Source organism: Hyperolius riggenbachi, chromosome 4 (assembly GCF_040937935.1).
Source record: "Hyperolius riggenbachi isolate aHypRig1 chromosome 4, aHypRig1.pri, whole genome shotgun sequence".
NCBI classification, from domain to species: Eukaryota; Metazoa; Chordata; class Amphibia; order Anura; family Hyperoliidae; genus Hyperolius; species Hyperolius riggenbachi.
The window spans coordinates 275,860,999-275,880,754 of record NC_090649.1 but is presented as its reverse complement, the minus strand read 5'-3'; the positions used below and the strand labels follow the sequence as shown (position 1 = coordinate 275,880,754).

The following is a 19,756-nucleotide window of genomic DNA, read 5'->3' as shown; positions in this document are numbered from 1 at the left end:
TCATTGTAGCGGTACTGAACAAGTACACAGCAAGTAGAAAATGTAATTTAAAAACAAAACGTAAGCTTTTTAACAATGCCATGGAAAGTTGAGAAGGAAGTCACACATTACCTGACATCACTGAGTGAGGAAGAGCAATCTCGCCATGTTGCGCAGTAGTCCAGCATGGCCGTCACTACACAAACAGCTGTTTGCGGTGCGTTACACAGTGAGTTTGGTGTGTCAGTGTGAAGCAGTCATAGCCGGCCTTTGATATGAGCGACCGGAGCGGTCGCTCAGGGCGCCAGCTTCCAAGGGGGCGCCTATAGCTGGTTGCCTATACTAAGGGCACCTACACCTGATTTCCTATACTGGGGGCACCTATAGCTGGCTACCTTTACTGAGGGCACCAACACCTGGCTACCTATACTGGAGGCACCTACGCCTGGCTACCTATGGGGGCGATGGAGACCTTCAACTGACTTCCTATACTGGGGGCACCTATGCTTGGCAACCTATATTGAGGGCACCTACACATGAGATCCTATACCGGGGGCACCTATACCTGGCTACCTACCTATACTGAGTCTGAGGGCGTTTTTTGGGGGGGAGCACTGCAGCTATAACACGTGGTGCAATTTGTCGGTGCTGTGCTATCATTCTAAATGGGGGGGGCGGCCAACTGTCCCACTGTCCCACTGATTGTTTTTATTAATATTCCTGAAAGGTTCTAGCCTTCATTTTTAAGTGTATTCAGGATAATGCACTCTTTCCATCCATTTGTGGTTATTAATAGTATTTTTTCTATTATACATACGTGACATGTCACAGAGCATTTGGCGTGATGTGTCACAACGTCAAAAAGGTTGGGAACCACTGTTCTAGGAGATATCTCAGGAGAAAAGGGGAATTGCATATGGGCCTGTGTGTGTATATATACGTGCGTGCGTGTATATGCACGTGGGAAGAGGATGGGGGGGGCACAAAAATCAGGTTTCGCTCAGGGCGCTGTGAAACCTAAGGCCGGCCCTGGAAGCAGTACTCTAATTACACTCCCTGATTGATGTATACACATGCAAGATGTTTTAAAGCACGTTAGGCCTGCAATTTAGCATTCAATGTGATTTCTGCCCTTAAAACGCTGCTTTGCGTCACATCCAGATTTTTCCCCGGGACTTTTGGCATGTATCCCACTCCGCCATGCCCCCGTCCAGGTGTTAGACCCCTTGAAACATCTTTTCCATCACTTTTGTGGCCAGCATAATTTTTTCTATTTTTCAAAGTTCGCCTCCCCATTGAAGTCTATTGCGGTTCGCGAACTTTTCCGCGAACTGAACTTTCCGCGGAAGTTCGCGGACCCGGTTCGCGAACCGAAAATCGGAGGTTCGCGACATCTCTATTGTTAACCTCCTTGGCAGTAACCCCAAGTCAGTCGGGGTGGAAAAAAGAAACCAGAAGCAGTAATCCTGAGCCCAACTCAGTGGAGATACCGGGAGATATGCAAAACAGCCTTGTGTGGGATCCAGACGCTTGCAGCCATTCTTCCGGTCCTCAGCGGCTGTTGATCCCACGGTGCGATCGCTGTTTGTCATGACGATACAACACCAACCAGAGGACGGATGGAGAATTGCAGTGCTGGATCCCAGAGAGGTGAGTCTGTGCAGGGGCTGCTTCAGATCTCAGTGTGGTATGATTTTTTTTAGGGTCTCAAAGCTTGTGAAAATCCTGTACCACTGGGGCGGGGGAGACAACACTTTTAGCTACTTATAATTTGAGGGATACTTTGGTTACCTATACTGGGGGTAAAAGCTTTGGCTACCTACCTATACTGGAGGGCTATCTATTTTTTTGGGGTGGGGGAGGGTACAAATGTTGCTGTTATGAGATTACAGGAAGTCGTTGACTCTGACACCAGTGGATGGCGTGGGCTCTCCCAGGGCGCTACAGGTCTTCACCAGAGCACCAGATCTACAAAACTCTGGAAATAACATTTCCAGTATTCCAGCGTCTCATGACTGGTCTGTTTACTAAAGAGGTGCAAAAGTCTGAAGGGCTGTTAGTATGCAGAAAATACTTCTATTTGCCAATTCAGTACACCATCAGTTCCAAATGACAAGCTGGCATGTCTGTGTAATGCAACATGTTAATATACTTAGGTAAGGATTTTCTTTTCTTAGTAAATGTTGACTTTAAAGAGGGTTACCACTACAAAGCCAGCAAAACATTCATGCATGACTGCCTATTGCATACTTCACAACATACATTAACCATACTTTAGGAAATGCATATACCTGTTCAAGATATCCAGTTAAAGGAAGAGATGTAAGTATGATTGGTTCCATCTTAGGAGGTAGTTTCGATGGAAGCTTATGATCACAATACTTTTCTGAAAGCCTTGAAAGAAAACAGAAAAAGCTGTATGATAGCCTCAATAATTGCACTGCTGGATTTCTAAATTATTCCATTACATCACAATTCGGTTTGGCTCTTTATCTGATATATTATTTTAACTAGCCCTTTCTTCAAGTGTATGCATACATGAAATGTGCAAGTTGCCATTGCTTCTATTTTACTTTTAAAAATGTAACCTGTCTGACTGATTTGTTAATCCTTCAAATTTCACTTGGTAAGATAAGGGTGCAGGCACATGTTGTGGATAGCAATAGGGAAGGGTGGTTGTTAACTCAATTAGGGTAGAAGTCAAGATAATGCTAAGGTGGCCATACATCTATCATTCTGATTGTTTATAACCTAAAATTATTGACTGGTTGGGTTGGGAATGATCAGCTGTGCAATGATTCATTGACACATGCTTGACTCATATTTTTCAGCAAGTTTCAATTAATGTTTTGATCGTTCAATGACAAATGATCTGTCTGTTTATGACTAAGACTGACTAAACTACTGGATCACGACATGTATAGCCATCTTCAGACATTCAGCACAAAGGAGCCGGGGTATTGTGTGGATAAATAAAATTATTAGGAGACAAAGGAAATTCTGTATTGGCCTTGAGGCCGTATTCAGTTCACTTTTTCTCCTAGGTAATATTTTCAAACTTGTTAATAAAATGCCTTCCATGCCACCAGCAAGCAAGAAATCAAACAAAAATTATGACAGTACTTTTTGGTACATTTTCAATTACAAAGTGCTGAAAAGTTATTTTAAATAGAAGATGACAAAATACCCTAGGAGATAATTTTCAACCCCTTTTTAAAATAACTTTTTATCACTTTGCAACTGAAAAAGCACCAAAAAGTAAAAAAGTACTGTAAACATTTTTGAGTATTTTCTTGCCTGCTAAATGTTTAACCTTCCTGGCGGTAAAGCCGCGCAGGAGGTTTTCTCAGGCCCTGCTGGGCCGATTTGCGCAATTTGCCAGCTGCATGAGCACACCGATCGCCGCCGCCCCGTGCCGATTCGCGGCTATCCGCCGCACCGCAGAGCCCCCCCCCCAGACCCCGTGCGCTGCCTGGCCTATCAGCGCCAGGCAGCGCTGAGGGGTGGATCGGGACTCCCTTAGACGTCACGACGTCCATGACGGGATTGGACATCTTTGAACGGGATTTCCTGATTGCTGATCGCCGGAGGCGATCGAAGAGGGTGGGGGGATGCTGCTGTACAGCGGCTATCATGTAGCAAGCCCTAGGCTCGCTACATGATTTGAAAAAAAAAATTCAAAAAAACGGCTGCGCTGCCCCCTGGCGGTTTTTAATAGACTGCCAGGAGGGTTAAAAGGCACTTAATTGATGAGATGAAGTTAATTTCATATGGGCCCTTGTGTTTAAAATAACTTTTCAGAACTCTGCAATTAAAAAGTTCTGAACAAAAGGTGTAAAATTACAGTTAAAACTGTTGAGTATTTTCTTACTTATTGGTGGCTTATAAGACAATCTACTGAGAGAATGTAAAAATATCACTTAGGGAAAACTTAGGAGAAAATGTGAATTGAATAAGAGCCAAGGTATGTCAACTGTAATTTAGTAGTATATTAGTGCTCAGTGTTGGGCTCAGAACTCCATTATATGAATTTATATACATTTTAATATCATAAAGAAAGAGGTTTGTTCTGCATGTTTCGTAGGTCAACACCCATTTCCTCAGGACCAGATTAAAACTTTCATTGGGAAAACATACAATAGGTTCTTCATAGAAGGATTTTAATGTAGGAGCAATGCGTGACACAGCCAAATTAATATTACCTGAGGAACGTTTGCAGTTTTTCTTCACTTTCAAAAATATATATCTTTTCCCTGTATTCTGCAGCAAATTCAATATGTCCAGGAACAAGGGCCTCATACCTTGGTTAAAAACAATAATAGGAGAGATCAAACTGATTTATACATGATACAAATGTGCCCCTCCCAGAAAGGTGGTTGAGAGATTTGGTACATATATAAGAGGCTTGCAGCACCTATTATGATTCCAACAAGGCATGAATCTGATTTGACCACTGATATTGTGAGTCCTCATTTCCTATCATTATGTGTGCATACAACCCAACGATAGATAAAGGGGACTCCGTAAAGCAACAAATGGCTCACCGTAGAGCAGGTATTAAAGAGCCACTGAAGCGAAAAAAAAAATTATGATATTATGATTTGTATGTGTAGTACAGCTAAGAAATAAAACATTAAGATCAGATACATCAGTCTAATTGTTTCCAGTACAGGAAGAGTTAAGAAACTCCAGTTGTTATCTTTATGCAAAAAAAGCCATTAAGCTCTACGACTTTCAAAGTCGTGGAGAGGGCTGTTTTCTGACTTTTATTATCTCAACTGTAAGTAAACAAATGTCTTTTTCTCTGCCAGAGGAGAGGTCATTAGTTCACAGACTCCTCTGAAAGAATAATTTTGAATGCTGAGTGTTGTGTAATCTGCACATATTAGAGAATGATGCAATGTTAGAAAAAACACTATATACCTGAAAATAAAAATATGAGAATATTTTCTTTGCTGCTAATCTTCTCGTAATTATTCATAGTACACAACAAATTCATTATATCATATATTTATTTTCCGCTTCAGTGTCTCTTTAAGTACTTAACACCTATGCCAGTTTTGTACCAATGGATTTCAAATCTTAATCCTCCCTCTTGACATTAATCTTTCCAGATGCCTAACCCCAAATTTCTAACTTACGTTATTCATCTCTTAACCTCCCTGGCGGTAAGCCCGAGCTGAGCTCGGGCTATGCCGCGCAGGGGGAGATCTCAGCCCCTGGTGGGGCGATTTTTATGCGGTAAATTGCTGTGCGCGCATCCAGCACTTTGCTAGCCGCGCGCACAGCTTGATCGCCGCCGCTCTGCGGCGATCGGCCGCACGCAGCGGCGAAAGAGGGCCCCCTCCCCCGCCAGAGCCCTGCGCTGCCCGGACCAATGAGTTCCAGGCAGCGCTATGGGCTGGATCGGAGGTGTCTGACGTCAGGACGTCGGCTGACGTCATCCCGATCGTCGCCATGGTGACAGGAGAAGCCAAACAGGGGAACGCGTTATATACGCGTTCCCCTGTTTGCTATAGATGCCGGCGACGATCGCACTAGAGGGACACATGCGCCCTCTAGTGGTGTTTCATGTAGCTACCACTCTGGTAGCTTTACATGAAACAAAAAATTTTTTTTAAAAAAAAGGATTTTTGCCAATTTGGCAAAAAAAATTAACCGCCAGGGAGGTTAATGCCTAACCAAAACTTCCCTTCAAATTAACCACCTTCCTGACCCTTATGCTACCCTCCCCTTCCTAATGCCAAACCTGATCCTTAACATCAAAATCTAACTTCCTTCAGGGCTTCTAACCCTAACCCACTCTCACATTTGTTGCCTTACCCCTCAGCACCAAATCTAAGGGGTCAATACCTTCTGTGTGCCATCATCAGCAATGTCAATAAACGTCAATAGGCACCCTGTTTATTGTCAGTGATCCCCCCCCTTGCCACCCACATTTGTTACAGAAAAGCACTGACACCTACACCAATCATCTTTACCCAAATCCTCTTGGTGCATTATCACTGAGCTGTAGTGCCATGATATGCCGCAGTGCCAAAACCAGCTGCAGCTAAGCATCTTGCTTTGCTATCTGTTTGAATATAACATAGTCTTGGGGCCTCCCTCTCTGCAAATGATTAAATATTTGAATTATTTATTGCTCCTCACTGTTAAACTCCTTTACTAAATCAACCCCTCTGTGTCAGTCTGTAATAATATAAGGCACCTTCCATGATCTTAGTATTACACAGTATTTTGTTCATGCCACATAAAGTAAAACAGGAGCAGTCTTTCTTTTTTTTCATGGAAAAAATACATATTTTTTTACTCCAAATAATAATGCGGATATGTAGTGTAATATGATGCTAATATGTATTTTTGTTGTTCTAGTACTTTTTTTAAAAACACCTTAAAGAGAATCTGTATTGTTAAAATCGCACAAAAGTAAACATACCAGTGTGTTAGGGGACATCTCCTATTACCCTCTGTCACAATTTCACCGCTCCCCGCAGCATTAAAAGTAGTCAAAAACAGTTTTAAAAAGTTTGTTTATAAACAAACAAAATGGCCACCAAAACAGGAAGTAGGTTGATGTACAGCATGTCCACACATAGAAAATACATCCATACACAAGCAGGCTGTATACAGCCTTACTTCTGAATCTCAAGAGATCACTTGTGTGTGTTTACCTTCTGTCCCCAGCTTCTCTCATGCACTGAACATTACAGGCTTCCTGCAGACAGCTCTGCCTATGTCGTTAATTCCTCAGTATGTGACAGACCAGCTCCTTTCACAGCCTCCAGAGGAGGATTTTTATCCAGCTCTCTTCTATCACTGATAAGATAGCAGAGAAGCTGCTGGCTTATGTAAATAAAACACACACTGGAGTGTGCATAGAGGAACAGTTCAACACTGAAGAACTTGGCAGCCTTCCAGACACAGGCCGACAAGTCTGACAGGGGAAAGATACATTGATTTATTACAGAGATGGTTATAGTAGAAAGAGCTGCAGTAAGCCAGAACACATTAGAATAGGTTTAGGAACTTGTAGGATGGTAGAAAAAACGTTGTAATTTTTGTTACAGAGTCACTTTAAGGGCCGTGTAAAATGGGTGACTTACAGTAAATACGCTATGATAACTGACAACTGTGATTTGATAAATATATTTTAATATAATTGTAATTGCCATGATAGCAACAAGTTATTAGTAGCAAACTAGCAGGTACTATGATTAGAGACTAGCTGCTGCAACTCAGTCACCCATTAGACATGATCTTTAGTGCTGAAATATACACAAAGCATTAAGCCAAAAAATATTTCAATAACATTTGAATAGGTCATTCATTATTTCACTATGTAAGAATTGATATGCCAACCTTTTCTTCCCATCAACAAAGGTAACTGGACAGTACCCTTTCAACTCTGCCTTTTTGGGGAATTTAGCCTTCACATCAGCCACTGTTAACTTCCTGGGTAACATCTCAGCAGGGGGAAGAGCATACGGTGCTAATGGTGGCAAATATAATTCTGGATCTTGTAAAAAAAACTGTTAAAATTCATGAATATTAGCAATTTAATAGCATTTGTGTTTAATTTTCTAAATTCAAGTACAAATTATGTTTTAATATCTACTGGATATTAACCTCCTGAGCGGTATGGACGAGCTCAGCTCGTCCATCACCGCCGGAGGCTGCCGCTCAGGCCCTGCTGGGCCGATTTTCTTCAAATAAAGTGCAGCACACGCAGCCGGCACTTTGCCAGCCGCGTGTGCTGCCTGATCGCCGCCGCTCTGCGGCGATTCGCCGCGAGCAGCGGCGAAAGAGGGCCCCCCTAGCCGCCTGAGCCCTGCGCAGCCGGAACAAAAAGTTCCGGCCAGCGCTAAGGGCTGGATCGGAGGCGGCTGACGTCAGGACGTCGGCTGACGTCCATGACGTCACTCCGCTCGTCGCTATGGCGACGATCTAAGCAAAACAAGGAAGGCCGCTCATTGCGGCCTTCCTTGTTTATTCTGGGCGCCGGAGGCGATCGGAAGAACGCCTCCGGAGCGCCCTCTAGTGGGCTTTCATGCAGCCAACTTTCAGTTGGCTGCATGAAATAGTTTTTTTTTAATTAAAAAAAAACCCTCCCGCAGCCTCCCTGGCGATCTCAATAGAACGCCGGGGAGGTTAAGGGACCTGTTTATTAAAACAGAGTTTTATGGTGCTACTGTAAAGTTTGCATGCAGAATTGTGAAATAACGGCCACGTTCTTAAAGACCTCCAGTGAAAATAATGTAATAAAAAAGAGCTTCATTTTTACAATAATTATGTATAAATGATTTAGTCAGTGTTTGCCCATTGTAAAATCTTTTAAATCCCTGATTTATATTCTGACATTTATCACATGGTGACATTTTTACTGCTGGCAAGTGATGTAGCTGCTGCTTGCTGTTTTGGCAGTTGGAAACAGCTGTAAACGGCTATTTCCCACAATGCAACAGGGTTCACAGGCAGGAAACTGCCAAGAGTACGTACTCAGAATTTCTTTGTGGGAGGGGTTTCACCACAATATCAGCCATACAGCACCCCCTGATGGTCTGTTTGTGAAAAGAAATAGATTTCTCATGTAAAAGGGGGTATCAGCTACTGATTGGGATAAAGTTCAATTCTTGGTCGGAGTTTCTCTTTAAAGTGGTCTGAAAGTCAGCATTTCTACTTTGCTCTAAAAGATTTCTCACAGCTTGAAAGCTACTATCCCAGAATTTTTTTTAGCAGAACATCACAGAAATGGTTAAACAATGCACTTTGCCCTGCTATTCAGCTTTAAATCCGCATCCAAACTGGAGATAACAGTATCTTTGTTTGCATTCCAATGTTGATACATGTGTGTAAACACAGTGTAACAAGTGAAAAGGAGCTCTCTGTGAAGCTCTCTGTGCTTTAAGCACACAACCAACTCAGAACAGCTAATTAGAAGATGTTAATATATAATAAAAAGCAGTTTGAATAAAATGCAAAGGCAAGTTTCAGGGCTAGATAAACTACACTTCGGAAACTTGTAATTTGTAAACAGACAATATTACTTATGCACAAAAGCAAATATGATAACTGTATGAGTAATAAAAAGTAGGAACACACATTTTTATTGAATGTTATGTGGGAGTTTCAGACCACTTTAAATAATGATATACATGCAAGCTTTAGCTAGCTACATTTGTTCATTTTAAAATTCAGCAATACAAAAAAGTTTGGAAAAAAATGCAGGTTTCTCAAAACAGAAATGGAAACGACTTGGCCTCCTAGTTCATAGATACTTAGTGAGTGATGGCATATGCAATGGTCTTAGCATGAAGAAAAAAAAAATATATATATATGGGAGCTCAAAAAGTTTGTACTTTGACCCACTTAACATGTAGAATCAGTTTAAATGCATTACTGTAAATGGGCCATGTTAATCAATGGGCTTGTTCACATCTAAACCAGTTACCATGCTGGATTCATTGGATGACATGCACATTTTGATATGTATTGAATTGTATGCAGCCACAGATTCATACAGTTTAATCATACCTACAAAGGCCCATCAAATGTACAGTATCTGAAAACATGCCTAAAAATGTGTACGCACAAATATTTCATCGAAGTTACTGTGGCATAGTATGATTTTGTCATCAACTGTTTGCATTCAGAAATAAAATATCAGTATTTTCAGTGTGAATATTAATAATATCAAAACATAACCTAAGCCTACCCAGATGTTGAAAACAGTTGGTAGATCTGTGAAATACTGTCCTGAATGCTAGAGGTGTTGTCTCAGAAAGCATTACAGCAGTGGTTCCAGAGACAAGTTGTTCACTTCGGATGGCTTTTTCCCTTTCCTGCAGGTACAACATGCATAAGCACTTCCCCTCTTAAGGGACAAGCATCTACGACCCTGAAATCTGCACTTGAGCTCCCAGGGTCATAGATACTCGTCTCTTACGATCACGAGCGGCATGCGTGCATATGGCGTCACGCAGTAGTGCAGAGATTGGTGAATGTTGTACATTGTACTAGGGACGCAATTTAACCACTTTACCGCCATGCGTACACATTTCTCCGTCTCTTTTTCCATCCTTTCACCACCAGGGACGGAGAAATGCGTACTTTCCGCGCTCCCGCCGCTGCCCGCGCTCCCTCTAGCGCGCACTCCCGCTCGCATGCACGCCGCCGCCCGCTCGCCCGGAGATCAATGAACGGGAAAATCCATTCCCGTTCGTTGATCTAAGCCCCGCAATGATCCGCTGCTTCTCCGATAAGCAGTGCGATCATTGTGAAAAAAAAAAAAGTTCCCAGCCTCTTTGTACTTCCTGCAAGCGTCCTTCCGGACGCTTGCAGGTCGCATAAACAAAATGTTACTGTGGCCACCTTGTGGCCAAATAGAAAAACTACACCGTAAAGCATTTTTCACATACAAATAAATTAGTTTTACACACAAAATGTACTCCTTACCTCCCACACTCCCCAATTTTTTATTTTTTTTTGTAATTAACCTCCTTGCCGGTCTGATTCTTTCCAGATTTTAGGGTCTAAAAGAGGTGCATTTTTTTTCCACTCATTCAGACCCTAAAACCTGAAAAAAATCATTCTGGCAGGGAGATCTGCAGCAGAATAAAAAATGTACCTTCCTGGGCTCCAGTGCTGCAGTTATCATTTTGACCACAAGATGGCGCTAATATGCATATAAACAAACTTCTCTATATTTCTCTAATATAGAGAAGTTTGTTTTAAATATTAGCCCCGCCCCCCATGACGTCACGCCGCCACCGCCGCTCCGCTGCTCCGATTGGCCGCCGGGTCCCCGGAAGAATAGCAGGGGCATGGGGATCCCCGCGGCCAGGGAAAGACCCCACACTGCCGGGGAGAGAGGCTGGAGTCCCGCTGCACAGCGCGATCGCGCGCGGGATTCCAAAACTGATAGATAAAGTGCTGCACTGCCTACCCCGACCTGAGCTCGGGATCACCGCTAACAGCTTCTTTTTTTTACCCCGAGCTCAGATCGGGAAAACCGGCAAGGAGGTTAAAAAAAAATACATAAATAGATACCTTAGGGACTGAACTTTTTAAATATTTATGTCAAGAGGGTATAACACTGTTACTTTATAAACTATGGGCTTGTAATTAGGGATGGACGCAAAACTGAAAAAAATGCACCTTTATTTCCAATTAAAATATTGGCGCCAAACATTGTGATAGGGACATAATTTAAACGGTTTTATAACCGGGACAAAAGGGCAAATAAATGTCATGGGTTTTAATTACAGTAGCATGCATTATTTAAAAACTATAAAGGCCCAAAACTGAAAAATCATTTTTTTCCCACATTTTTTCCTATTTTCCCATTAAAACACATTTAGAATAAAATAATTCTTGGCATAATGTCCCACCTAAAGAAAGCCTAATTGGTGGCAAAAAAAACCAAGATATAGTTCATTTCATTGTGATAAGTAATGATAAAGTTATAGACGAATGAATGGAAGGAGCGCTGAAAGGTGAAAATTGCTCTGGTGGTCAAGGGGTAAAACCCCTCAGTTGTGAAGTGGTTAAAGGGTGTCATAACTGGGTCAAATGGGCACATAAAATGTGTGGGTTTTAATTACAGTAGCACGTTATTTTAAAAATTTTAATAGCTGAAATCTGAGAAATAATTAATATTTTAAATGTTTTTCTTTTTTATTTCCTTTAACCTCCTCAGCGGTATGGACGAATATATCCGTCTATCACCGCCGGAGGTCGCCGCTCAGGCCCTGCTGGGCCGATTTTTACAAAATAAAAAGCAGCACACGCAGCCGGCACTTTGCCAGCCGCGTGTGCTGCCTGATCGCCGCCGCTCTGCGGCCATCCGCCGCGAGCAGCGGCGAAAGAGGGTCCCTCCAGCCGCCCGAGCCCTGCGCAGCCGGAACAAAAGTTCCGGCCAGCGCTAAGGGCTGGATCGGAGGCGGCTGACGTCAGGACGTCGGCTGACGTCCATGACGTCACTCCGCTCGTCGCTATGGCGACGATGTAAGCAAAACAAGGAAGGCCGCTCATTGCGGCCTTCCTTGTTTATTCTGGGCGCCGGAGGCGATCGGAAGAACGCCTCCGGAGCGCCCTCTAGTGGGCTTTCATGCAGCCAACTTTCAGTTGGCTGCATGAAACAGTTTTTTTTTAATTTAAAAAAAAACCTCCCGCAGCCTCCCTGGCGATCTTAATAGAACGCCAGGGAGGTTAAAGGACTACTAAAGAAAGAAGAATATGGAGGCTGCCATATTTATTTCCTTTTAAACAACACCAGTTGCCTGGTCATCCTACGGATCTCTCTGGCTGCAGTAGAGTCCAAATAACACCAGTAATGAAGCATGCAGCTAATCTTGTCAGATCTGACAATAATGTCAGAAACACCTGATCTGCATATGCTTGATTATGGTCTATGGCTAAAAGGATTAGTGGCAAAGGGTCCACAGGACAGCCAGGTCACTGGTATTGCTTAAAAGGAAATAAATATGGCAGCCTCCATATCCATCTTGCTTTAGTTGTCCTTTAACCACTTCAGCCTACAGTGTTGTTTAACTTATGCATCCGAGCAACTTTCACCTCCTATTCATTCACCAATAACTTTATCACTAATTACCACAATTAATTGATCTATATCTTGTTTTTTCCGCCACTAATTAGGCTTTCTTTGGGTGGTACATTTTGCTAAGAATTATTTTTTTCTAAATCCGTTTTAACAGGAACATTAAGAAAGAAATGGAAAAAATGCATTATTTCCAGGGCCGGATTTGTACTTTTTACCGCCCTAGGCCAACAGTCAACAACCGCCCCAGTCAGTGACATGACTATACATTTTATAGTGCTTCAGAAGATGTCAGCAATATATAAATACATAATATGGTAGGTTATGGTATGTATTAGATTGTGAGCTCCTCTGAGAACAATGACATGATTATGTACTCCGTAAAGTGCTGCAGAACATGTCGGTGCTATTTAAATACATAATAATAATAATAATATTAATATGGTAGGACGTTAGACTATGGTAGGATTATATTGCGAGCTCCTCTGAAGACAGTCAGTGACATGACTATGTACTCTATAAAGTGCTGCAGGAGATGTCACTGCTATATAAACATCAGAATAATAGTATGGCAGGACAATAGACTATGATTATGGTAGGGATTAGATTGTGAGCTCCTCTGAGGACAGTCAGTGACATCACTATGTACTCTGTAAAGTGCTGCAGAAGATGTCAGTGCTATATAAATACATCATAATAATAATATGGTAGGGCATTAGACTATGACTATGGTAGGATTAGAGTGTGAGCTCCTCTGAGGACAGTCAGTGACATGACTATGTACTCTGTAATGTGCTGCAGAAGGTGTCAGTGCTATATAAATACATAATAATAATATGGTAGGATATTAGACTACGACTATCATAGGATTAGATTGTAAGCTCCTCTGAGGACAGTCAGTGACATGACTATGTACTCTGTAATGTGCTGCAGGAGATGTCACTGCTATATAAATACATAATAATAGTATGTCAGGGCAATAGACTATGATTATGGTAAGGATTAAACTGCGAGCGCCTCTGAGGACAGTCAGTGACATCCCTATGTACTCTGTAAAGTGCTGCAGAAGATGTCGGAGACGGAGCTACAAAATGCATAATGATAATAGGATAAACAGACTATGGTAGGGATTAGATTGTGAGTTCCTGTGCGGACAGTTGAAAGTCAAAAAAAAGAGAGGGGAAAAGAATAGAGATGGGAAGGAGGGAAAAGCAAGGGAGAGACAGCACAAGATGGAATAGGAAAAAAGAGAGAGGGAACAAGATGGGGATGAGGGGATGGGAAAAAAGACAGAAATAGAGAATACATGGGAGAGGACAAGAGAGGGAAAGTGTGATCTGAAGGAAAGTAAAAGGCTGGATCAGAAAAACAGACCCTTTACCCGTCACAGTGGAGTGACTGAAAATAGGCAATAAATCAGGCAAGCTTGTTTACTTAGAAGTGCTTTTCTAATGACCCCTGCGTGTGCACGGAGCTTCTGTATCATAGCGCTGTGCTTCCTGACCATTGGCATTCCTGTACAATGTCAGCGATAGCCCTGCTTGCATCTCCATCACAACGTTCCACTCACTTACTTCACTGCTTACAGAGCTTGCAGATCGTTAGCAGCGTGGTGGTGGCTCACAGTGATGATGAGAGAGGCAGTGAGTGATTACTTCCTGAATTATACAGCTGCCATTCGTTACAGGGCACCGCTCTCTCATCACTGTGAGCCTCGCTGTTGATGACCTGCAGCTTTCTGCATCCAGTGCAGTGAGCGGGGAGCTGTGAAGGAGGGCGAGTAGATAATAATAACTCTGATCATGAGGGCGGGCGGGCAGACGGACCAGCTGCAGTACGGAGAGGACGCAATCAAAGCATTGCACACAGGGCAGATATGAAGCAGCTGATTGGCTGTCAGCTGCAGGCCGCCCTAGCTCAAGCCCCGCCCTAGGCCCCAGCCTACTTGGCCTGCCCACAAATTCGGCCATGATTATTTCTCAGATTTTGGCCATTATAGTTTGAAATGAATACCTACCGTAATTATAACCCATGTATTTTATTTTCCCATTTGTCCCAGTTATTACACCATTTAAATGATGTCCCTATCACAATTTATGGCGCGATATTTTATTTAGAAATAAAGGTGCATTTTTTGTATTTGCGCCCATCACTATTTACAAGCTTATAATTTAAAAAAATATAATAATATACTCTCTTGACAATAATAATATACTCTCTTGACATGCATATTTAAAAAGTTCAGACCCTTAGGTAAATATTTATGTGGTTTTTTTTATTGTAATTTTTTTTATTTTTTTTATTAAAAAAATGTGTTTGGGTAATTTTTGGTGTGGGAGGTAAACAGCTAATTTTAAATGTAAAGTAATGTAATTATTTAATGAAAAATGTATGTGGGTGCAGTTTACTATTTGGCCACAAGATGGTCACAGTCAAAAAAAGTCCTGGAAGCGTAAGATCACACTTCCAGAACCTAGAAAGAGGATGGGGAACTTTTTTTTGCAAAAAAACTGCGGTCTCTGATAAGAGACCGTCAGTTTTTCTGTGGGAGACTTAGATCGGTGAATGGGAACGGCAGGCAGCGGGAGCACGCGCGGGAGCAGGAGCTTCACAGTCTATCTGGACGGATATATCCGTCCAGATAGAATGAAGTGGTTAAAGAGACTCAGAGATAAAATAGAAGTAGAACTGATACTTACCCGGGGCTTCCTCCCACCCCATAAAGACGTGTGAGTCCCTCGCCATACTACTGTGGTCTGCTGTTCAGCCGCGATCAGCTCCGGTAACTTGCTCAGTCGTGTCCAGTCTGGGTCTTTTGCGCATGCGTAGTAGGTCCGCGCATGTGCAGAAGACCCAGACTCGACGCTACTGAGCAAGTTACTGCGGCTGATCGCGGCTGAACAGCAAACCGTGGGAGGACGGCGAGGGACTCACACGTGTTTATGGCGTGGGAGGAAGCCCCGGGTAAGTATTGGTTCTACTTCTATTTTCATCTCTGAGTCTCTTTAAATCGCATATAAAATAATTAGCAAAAAGTAACCACCCAAACAATTTGTGGCAAAAAAAACCCCAACGTATAGATCATTTACAGTAGGTGTAATAAGTATTGATAAAGTTATTGCCCAATGAATGGAAGCAGTTCTGAAATGTGAAAATTGCTCTGGTTTTTAAGGGGAAAAAAACTCTTAGAGGTGAAGTGGTTAAATATACTGGCCCATATGCAATTAACTTTTTCACCTGAGTTTTCTCCTAGGTGATATTTTTAAAATTGTCGATAAAATCCATTTTAAGCCACCAGCAAGCAAGAAAATACTCAAAATAATTTTGATAGTACTTTTTCATTTACGTTTTGGTACTTTTTTTAGTTTAAAAGTGCTGGAAAGTTATTTTAAATAGAAGATGAAATATTATCTCCTAGGTGAAAACTCAGGTGAAAAAGTGAATTGCATATGGGCCTCTGTATCCTCGAAGTGTTGTCAAATTTCCATTTTCATAACCTCGTGCTTTATCACGTGCATTAATTGATGAATATTATCAGTATACACGTTATATGCTATATTTTACACAATTCAACTATATAAAATACACACATTTAAGGTATGAAAGAACTCATCTTACATCCAGCTCCTGTTGTGATGCCATTTTGTAGTAGTGTCCACGAAATTCAGCTGCAAACTGAAGGGATGATGTTACTGAACAATCAACAAGCTCTCTCCTTTGTGCCAGACTCACAGGACAGTATTGTCCGAACTCTCCCAGGCGAGACAGTAACTCCTGGGGGGTGATGCAGAAGCCAGCAATAGCAGCTGCTTTACCTGTTTAAACCAGAATGACATCCATAATACTTTAAGTTGATTTTACATATATGGGGAAAGGATGAGTTTATACAGTAAGTTATGCCAGTTTGTGGTAAAGAGGAGTCATAATAACATATCGTAGAGTGTAATACATTATTAAAAATACCCATTTTTACCTTAAACATCTCAGAAATGCATATACACACACACACACACACACACACACATGCACGCACCTGCCCTCCCAGTGATGTTCTGCCTAGAGTATAATTGTCATGCAGCCTTCTGCCCCCAAATCACTTTGGGAGGTCATGTGATGGTTCTGCTTACTTCACAGTGGGAAAAAAAAATCACAGTGATTCATCTTGCCAGCAGTAAAGATGCAGGCATGCATCTTTGATAGATTAACATTTGTGAATCAGGATGATTTTACAATGGGGAAACACTGACTAGATGATTTATAAACGAATATTGTAAAAAGTTGGCAACTGCACTCATTGAAAAGAAACTGTAACCAAGAATGGAAATTCATCCCACTCAGTAGCTGATGCTCCCTTTCCCATGAGAAATATATTCCTTTTCTCAAATGGATCATCGGGGGGCTCTGTATGGCTGATATTGTGGTGACCCCCCCCCCACAGTGTGATGTCAGCGCCTCACAGCTCACTGTGGGAGCCTTGTTGCAATGTGGGAAATAACAGCTGTTTGCAAAGGCCAAAAAGCAAGCAGCATCACCTTCCAGTGACATCACCTGCCAGCAGTAAAAATGTCACCATGTGATAAATGTCTGAATGTAAATCAGGGAGAGGAAAGATTTTACAATGTGCAAACACTGACTGAATCATTTATACATATTTATTTAATTTTTACAATAAATATGTATAAATGATTCAGTCAGTGTTTGCACATTGTAAAATCTTTCCTCTCCCTGATTTACATTCAGACATTTATCACATGGTGACATTAAGCAAGTCATACATGAAAGGACAGGAACATTTATATTAGCAAAATACAGTTGGGTTTGTAAAAATCTGACAGAAACTGTTCAGATCAAGGGTACATTTGACTCTGTGTTAAATGCCACAACATTTTTTTCATATCTACAGTAATTTGCTCATCATTACCTAAACTGATCTACACGGTTCAAGTGTACATGAAATTAAGGGTCAAGGAAATAAGAGACCAGGAAATAGTAGATAGTAGAATATCTGTAACCTATACCGATACCCTACTATTTTACAGTGGTAATATCAACAGTGAAATATCTGTAAATGTTTCTGATATTTTACTACAGCTAAACCTAACCCTTCTCTCACACAAAACCTCCGACCCTCCAATGCCTAACCCCAACCACCCCCCTGCTGATGGGTAACCCTAACCCACTATCCCCCATTGCCTAACCTTTAAACCCCCCTTCCTGATGCCTAACATGGCAAGATTTCAGGAATGCATTGTACTGCAACTACTGAAACCTTCCACGTCACCATGTAGAGAATGCACAGACGCTGCCTTTTGTAAAACATTACATGCTTGTGATTTGTTTGCCCTAATGAACAGACCAAATTGGTCTCGGAACATTGGCTTTATGTGTTTTTGAAGAATAAAGGTTTAGAGTGATTTAGGAGCTGCCAGCTGATAGTTAACTGTTGGCATAGATTTGGTTTGGCCGTACAGGGTTTCTGTCGTTCCCCCTCAGAACCATGAGCACTCAACATATATTGTTTTGGCATTACTATATGGTATGTGAGACATTTGCACTGCTTTCTAGGATTCCAGGAATGTCTCTGCTGGCAGGGCAAGAGATGATAAGAGAGAGAAGGGTATCAATAGAGTGAGTGGGTTGAAAAGAGAGAGTGAGAGGAATCAACAGTGTGAGTGGACTTAATGCATATGAAAATAGGGGGTTTGGTCCAAAACAAACAACCAAGTAGGTCCTAACATTTGTTAAGCATTTGTTTTGGCACATGTGTGCCTTGAAAACATTACCAATGCACTAAGGGTGAACAACAAAATTTTGATCTATTTGATCAATAAAAATTTGAACTTTTGACACTGTTCCCCACAATAGTTTGGTGCATAAACTGAGGATACAGGGACTAGAAAAAATGTATGCATGTGGATACAAAACTAGTTAAAGTAAACCTTAATCGTAAAAAAATACAAGAGTTTCACTTACCTGTGGCTTCGACCAGTCCCCTGCAGCCTTCCTGTGTCTGCGTAGTCGCTCACAGATCCTCCGGTCCCCTGCCGTGAGCAAGTTCTGTTTTCGCCACTGGGCGTGCACGGCCCTAGCCGTGCACATCCTCGATCACGCTCCTGTCACTGTGGCCATCCTGCGCATGCACAGTACATGTGCGTACACGTACTGCGCATGTGCAAGACGACTACAACGCCAGGAGCTCGATCGAGGATGTGCACGGCAAGGGCCGCGCAGGCGCAATGGCCACCGACTGATTAGTCGGCGAAAACAAAACTAGCTTGCGGCGGAGGACCAGAGGATCTGTGAGTGACTACACAGGCACAGGAAATCTGGAGGGGGCTGGTCCAAGCCCCAGGTAAGTGAAACTCTTGTACTTTTTACGGTTAAGGTTCCCTGTAAGGGACACGAGGTAAAGAGTGCTGGTAAAGGGATCATAGCAGTAGGGTCCCACAAGGCTTAGTACTAGATTCTATCCTTTTCAATGTATTAATTGGACATGGCAAAATTACTGGCCTTTCAAGCATCAGGTCCTTTGTAGCTACTAGTTACAGGATCAAAACACTAAATGTGAACAGAACTTAGTCTACCCTGAATATGTGAATATTTTATATGTGCTAAAAAGACTTTCATACCTTCTTTTATTCTTTCCAGGTAGCTCTGTACTTGGTTGATGCTTGCCCGTACTTCTTCAATGATGTTATTGGACACCCACCATTTACTCCGCGTAGCATCTACTTCACACCAGTTCTGATGTTGCATCACATAGTATTCCTTAATATAGTGGATACCTTGCCTGTAATTGGAGTTTCGCACAGCTAATATCTGCGCACTGTCGTGTACAGGGTAGGGTCTGTTATGCAGGGGAAAAACAGTAGTGGAAGTGATCATGATAAATGGTCATTATTAAGCATCACAATATAGAAACTTTTTCAGCTATACATTGCATTTGCAATCTTCAAAAAACATCTAATTTTGAAAGAGTGCTTTCTAGGATTGAAAGTGTTAAAGAGAATATATACTCTAAAATTCTTACAATAAAAAGCATACCATTCTATTCATTATGTTCTCCTGGGCCCCTCTTTGCTGTTTCTGCCACTCCCTGCTGCAATCTTGGCTTGTAATTGCCAGTTTTAGGCAGTGTTTACAAACAAAAAACATGGCTGCTAACCAGCATGTGATAGGCTGAGAGAAGCTCAGTCTGTGACTCACACAGAGCCTGGAGGG

At 42.0% G+C, this 19,756-nt stretch overlaps 1 protein-coding gene across 3 annotated transcripts in view; it reads right to left on the bottom strand.

Moving 5' to 3' along the window:
* Window positions 1–19,756, bottom strand: part of AK9 (adenylate kinase 9) — a 178,397-nt gene that overhangs the window by 19,336 nt on the left and 139,305 nt on the right. For all 3 annotated transcript variants that reach the window (XM_068231284.1, XM_068231285.1, XM_068231286.1), the window contains 5 exons: window positions 19,165–19,382; window positions 16,154–16,350; window positions 7,339–7,508; window positions 4,182–4,280; window positions 2,271–2,373 (listed from right to left, as the gene is read on the bottom strand). In XM_068231284.1, coding sequence (XP_068087385.1) covers window positions 2,271–2,373; window positions 4,182–4,280; window positions 7,339–7,508; window positions 16,154–16,350; window positions 19,165–19,382 — 787 coding nt within the window. The remainder of the gene's footprint in view (window positions 1–2,270; window positions 2,374–4,181; window positions 4,281–7,338; window positions 7,509–16,153; window positions 16,351–19,164; window positions 19,383–19,756) is intronic.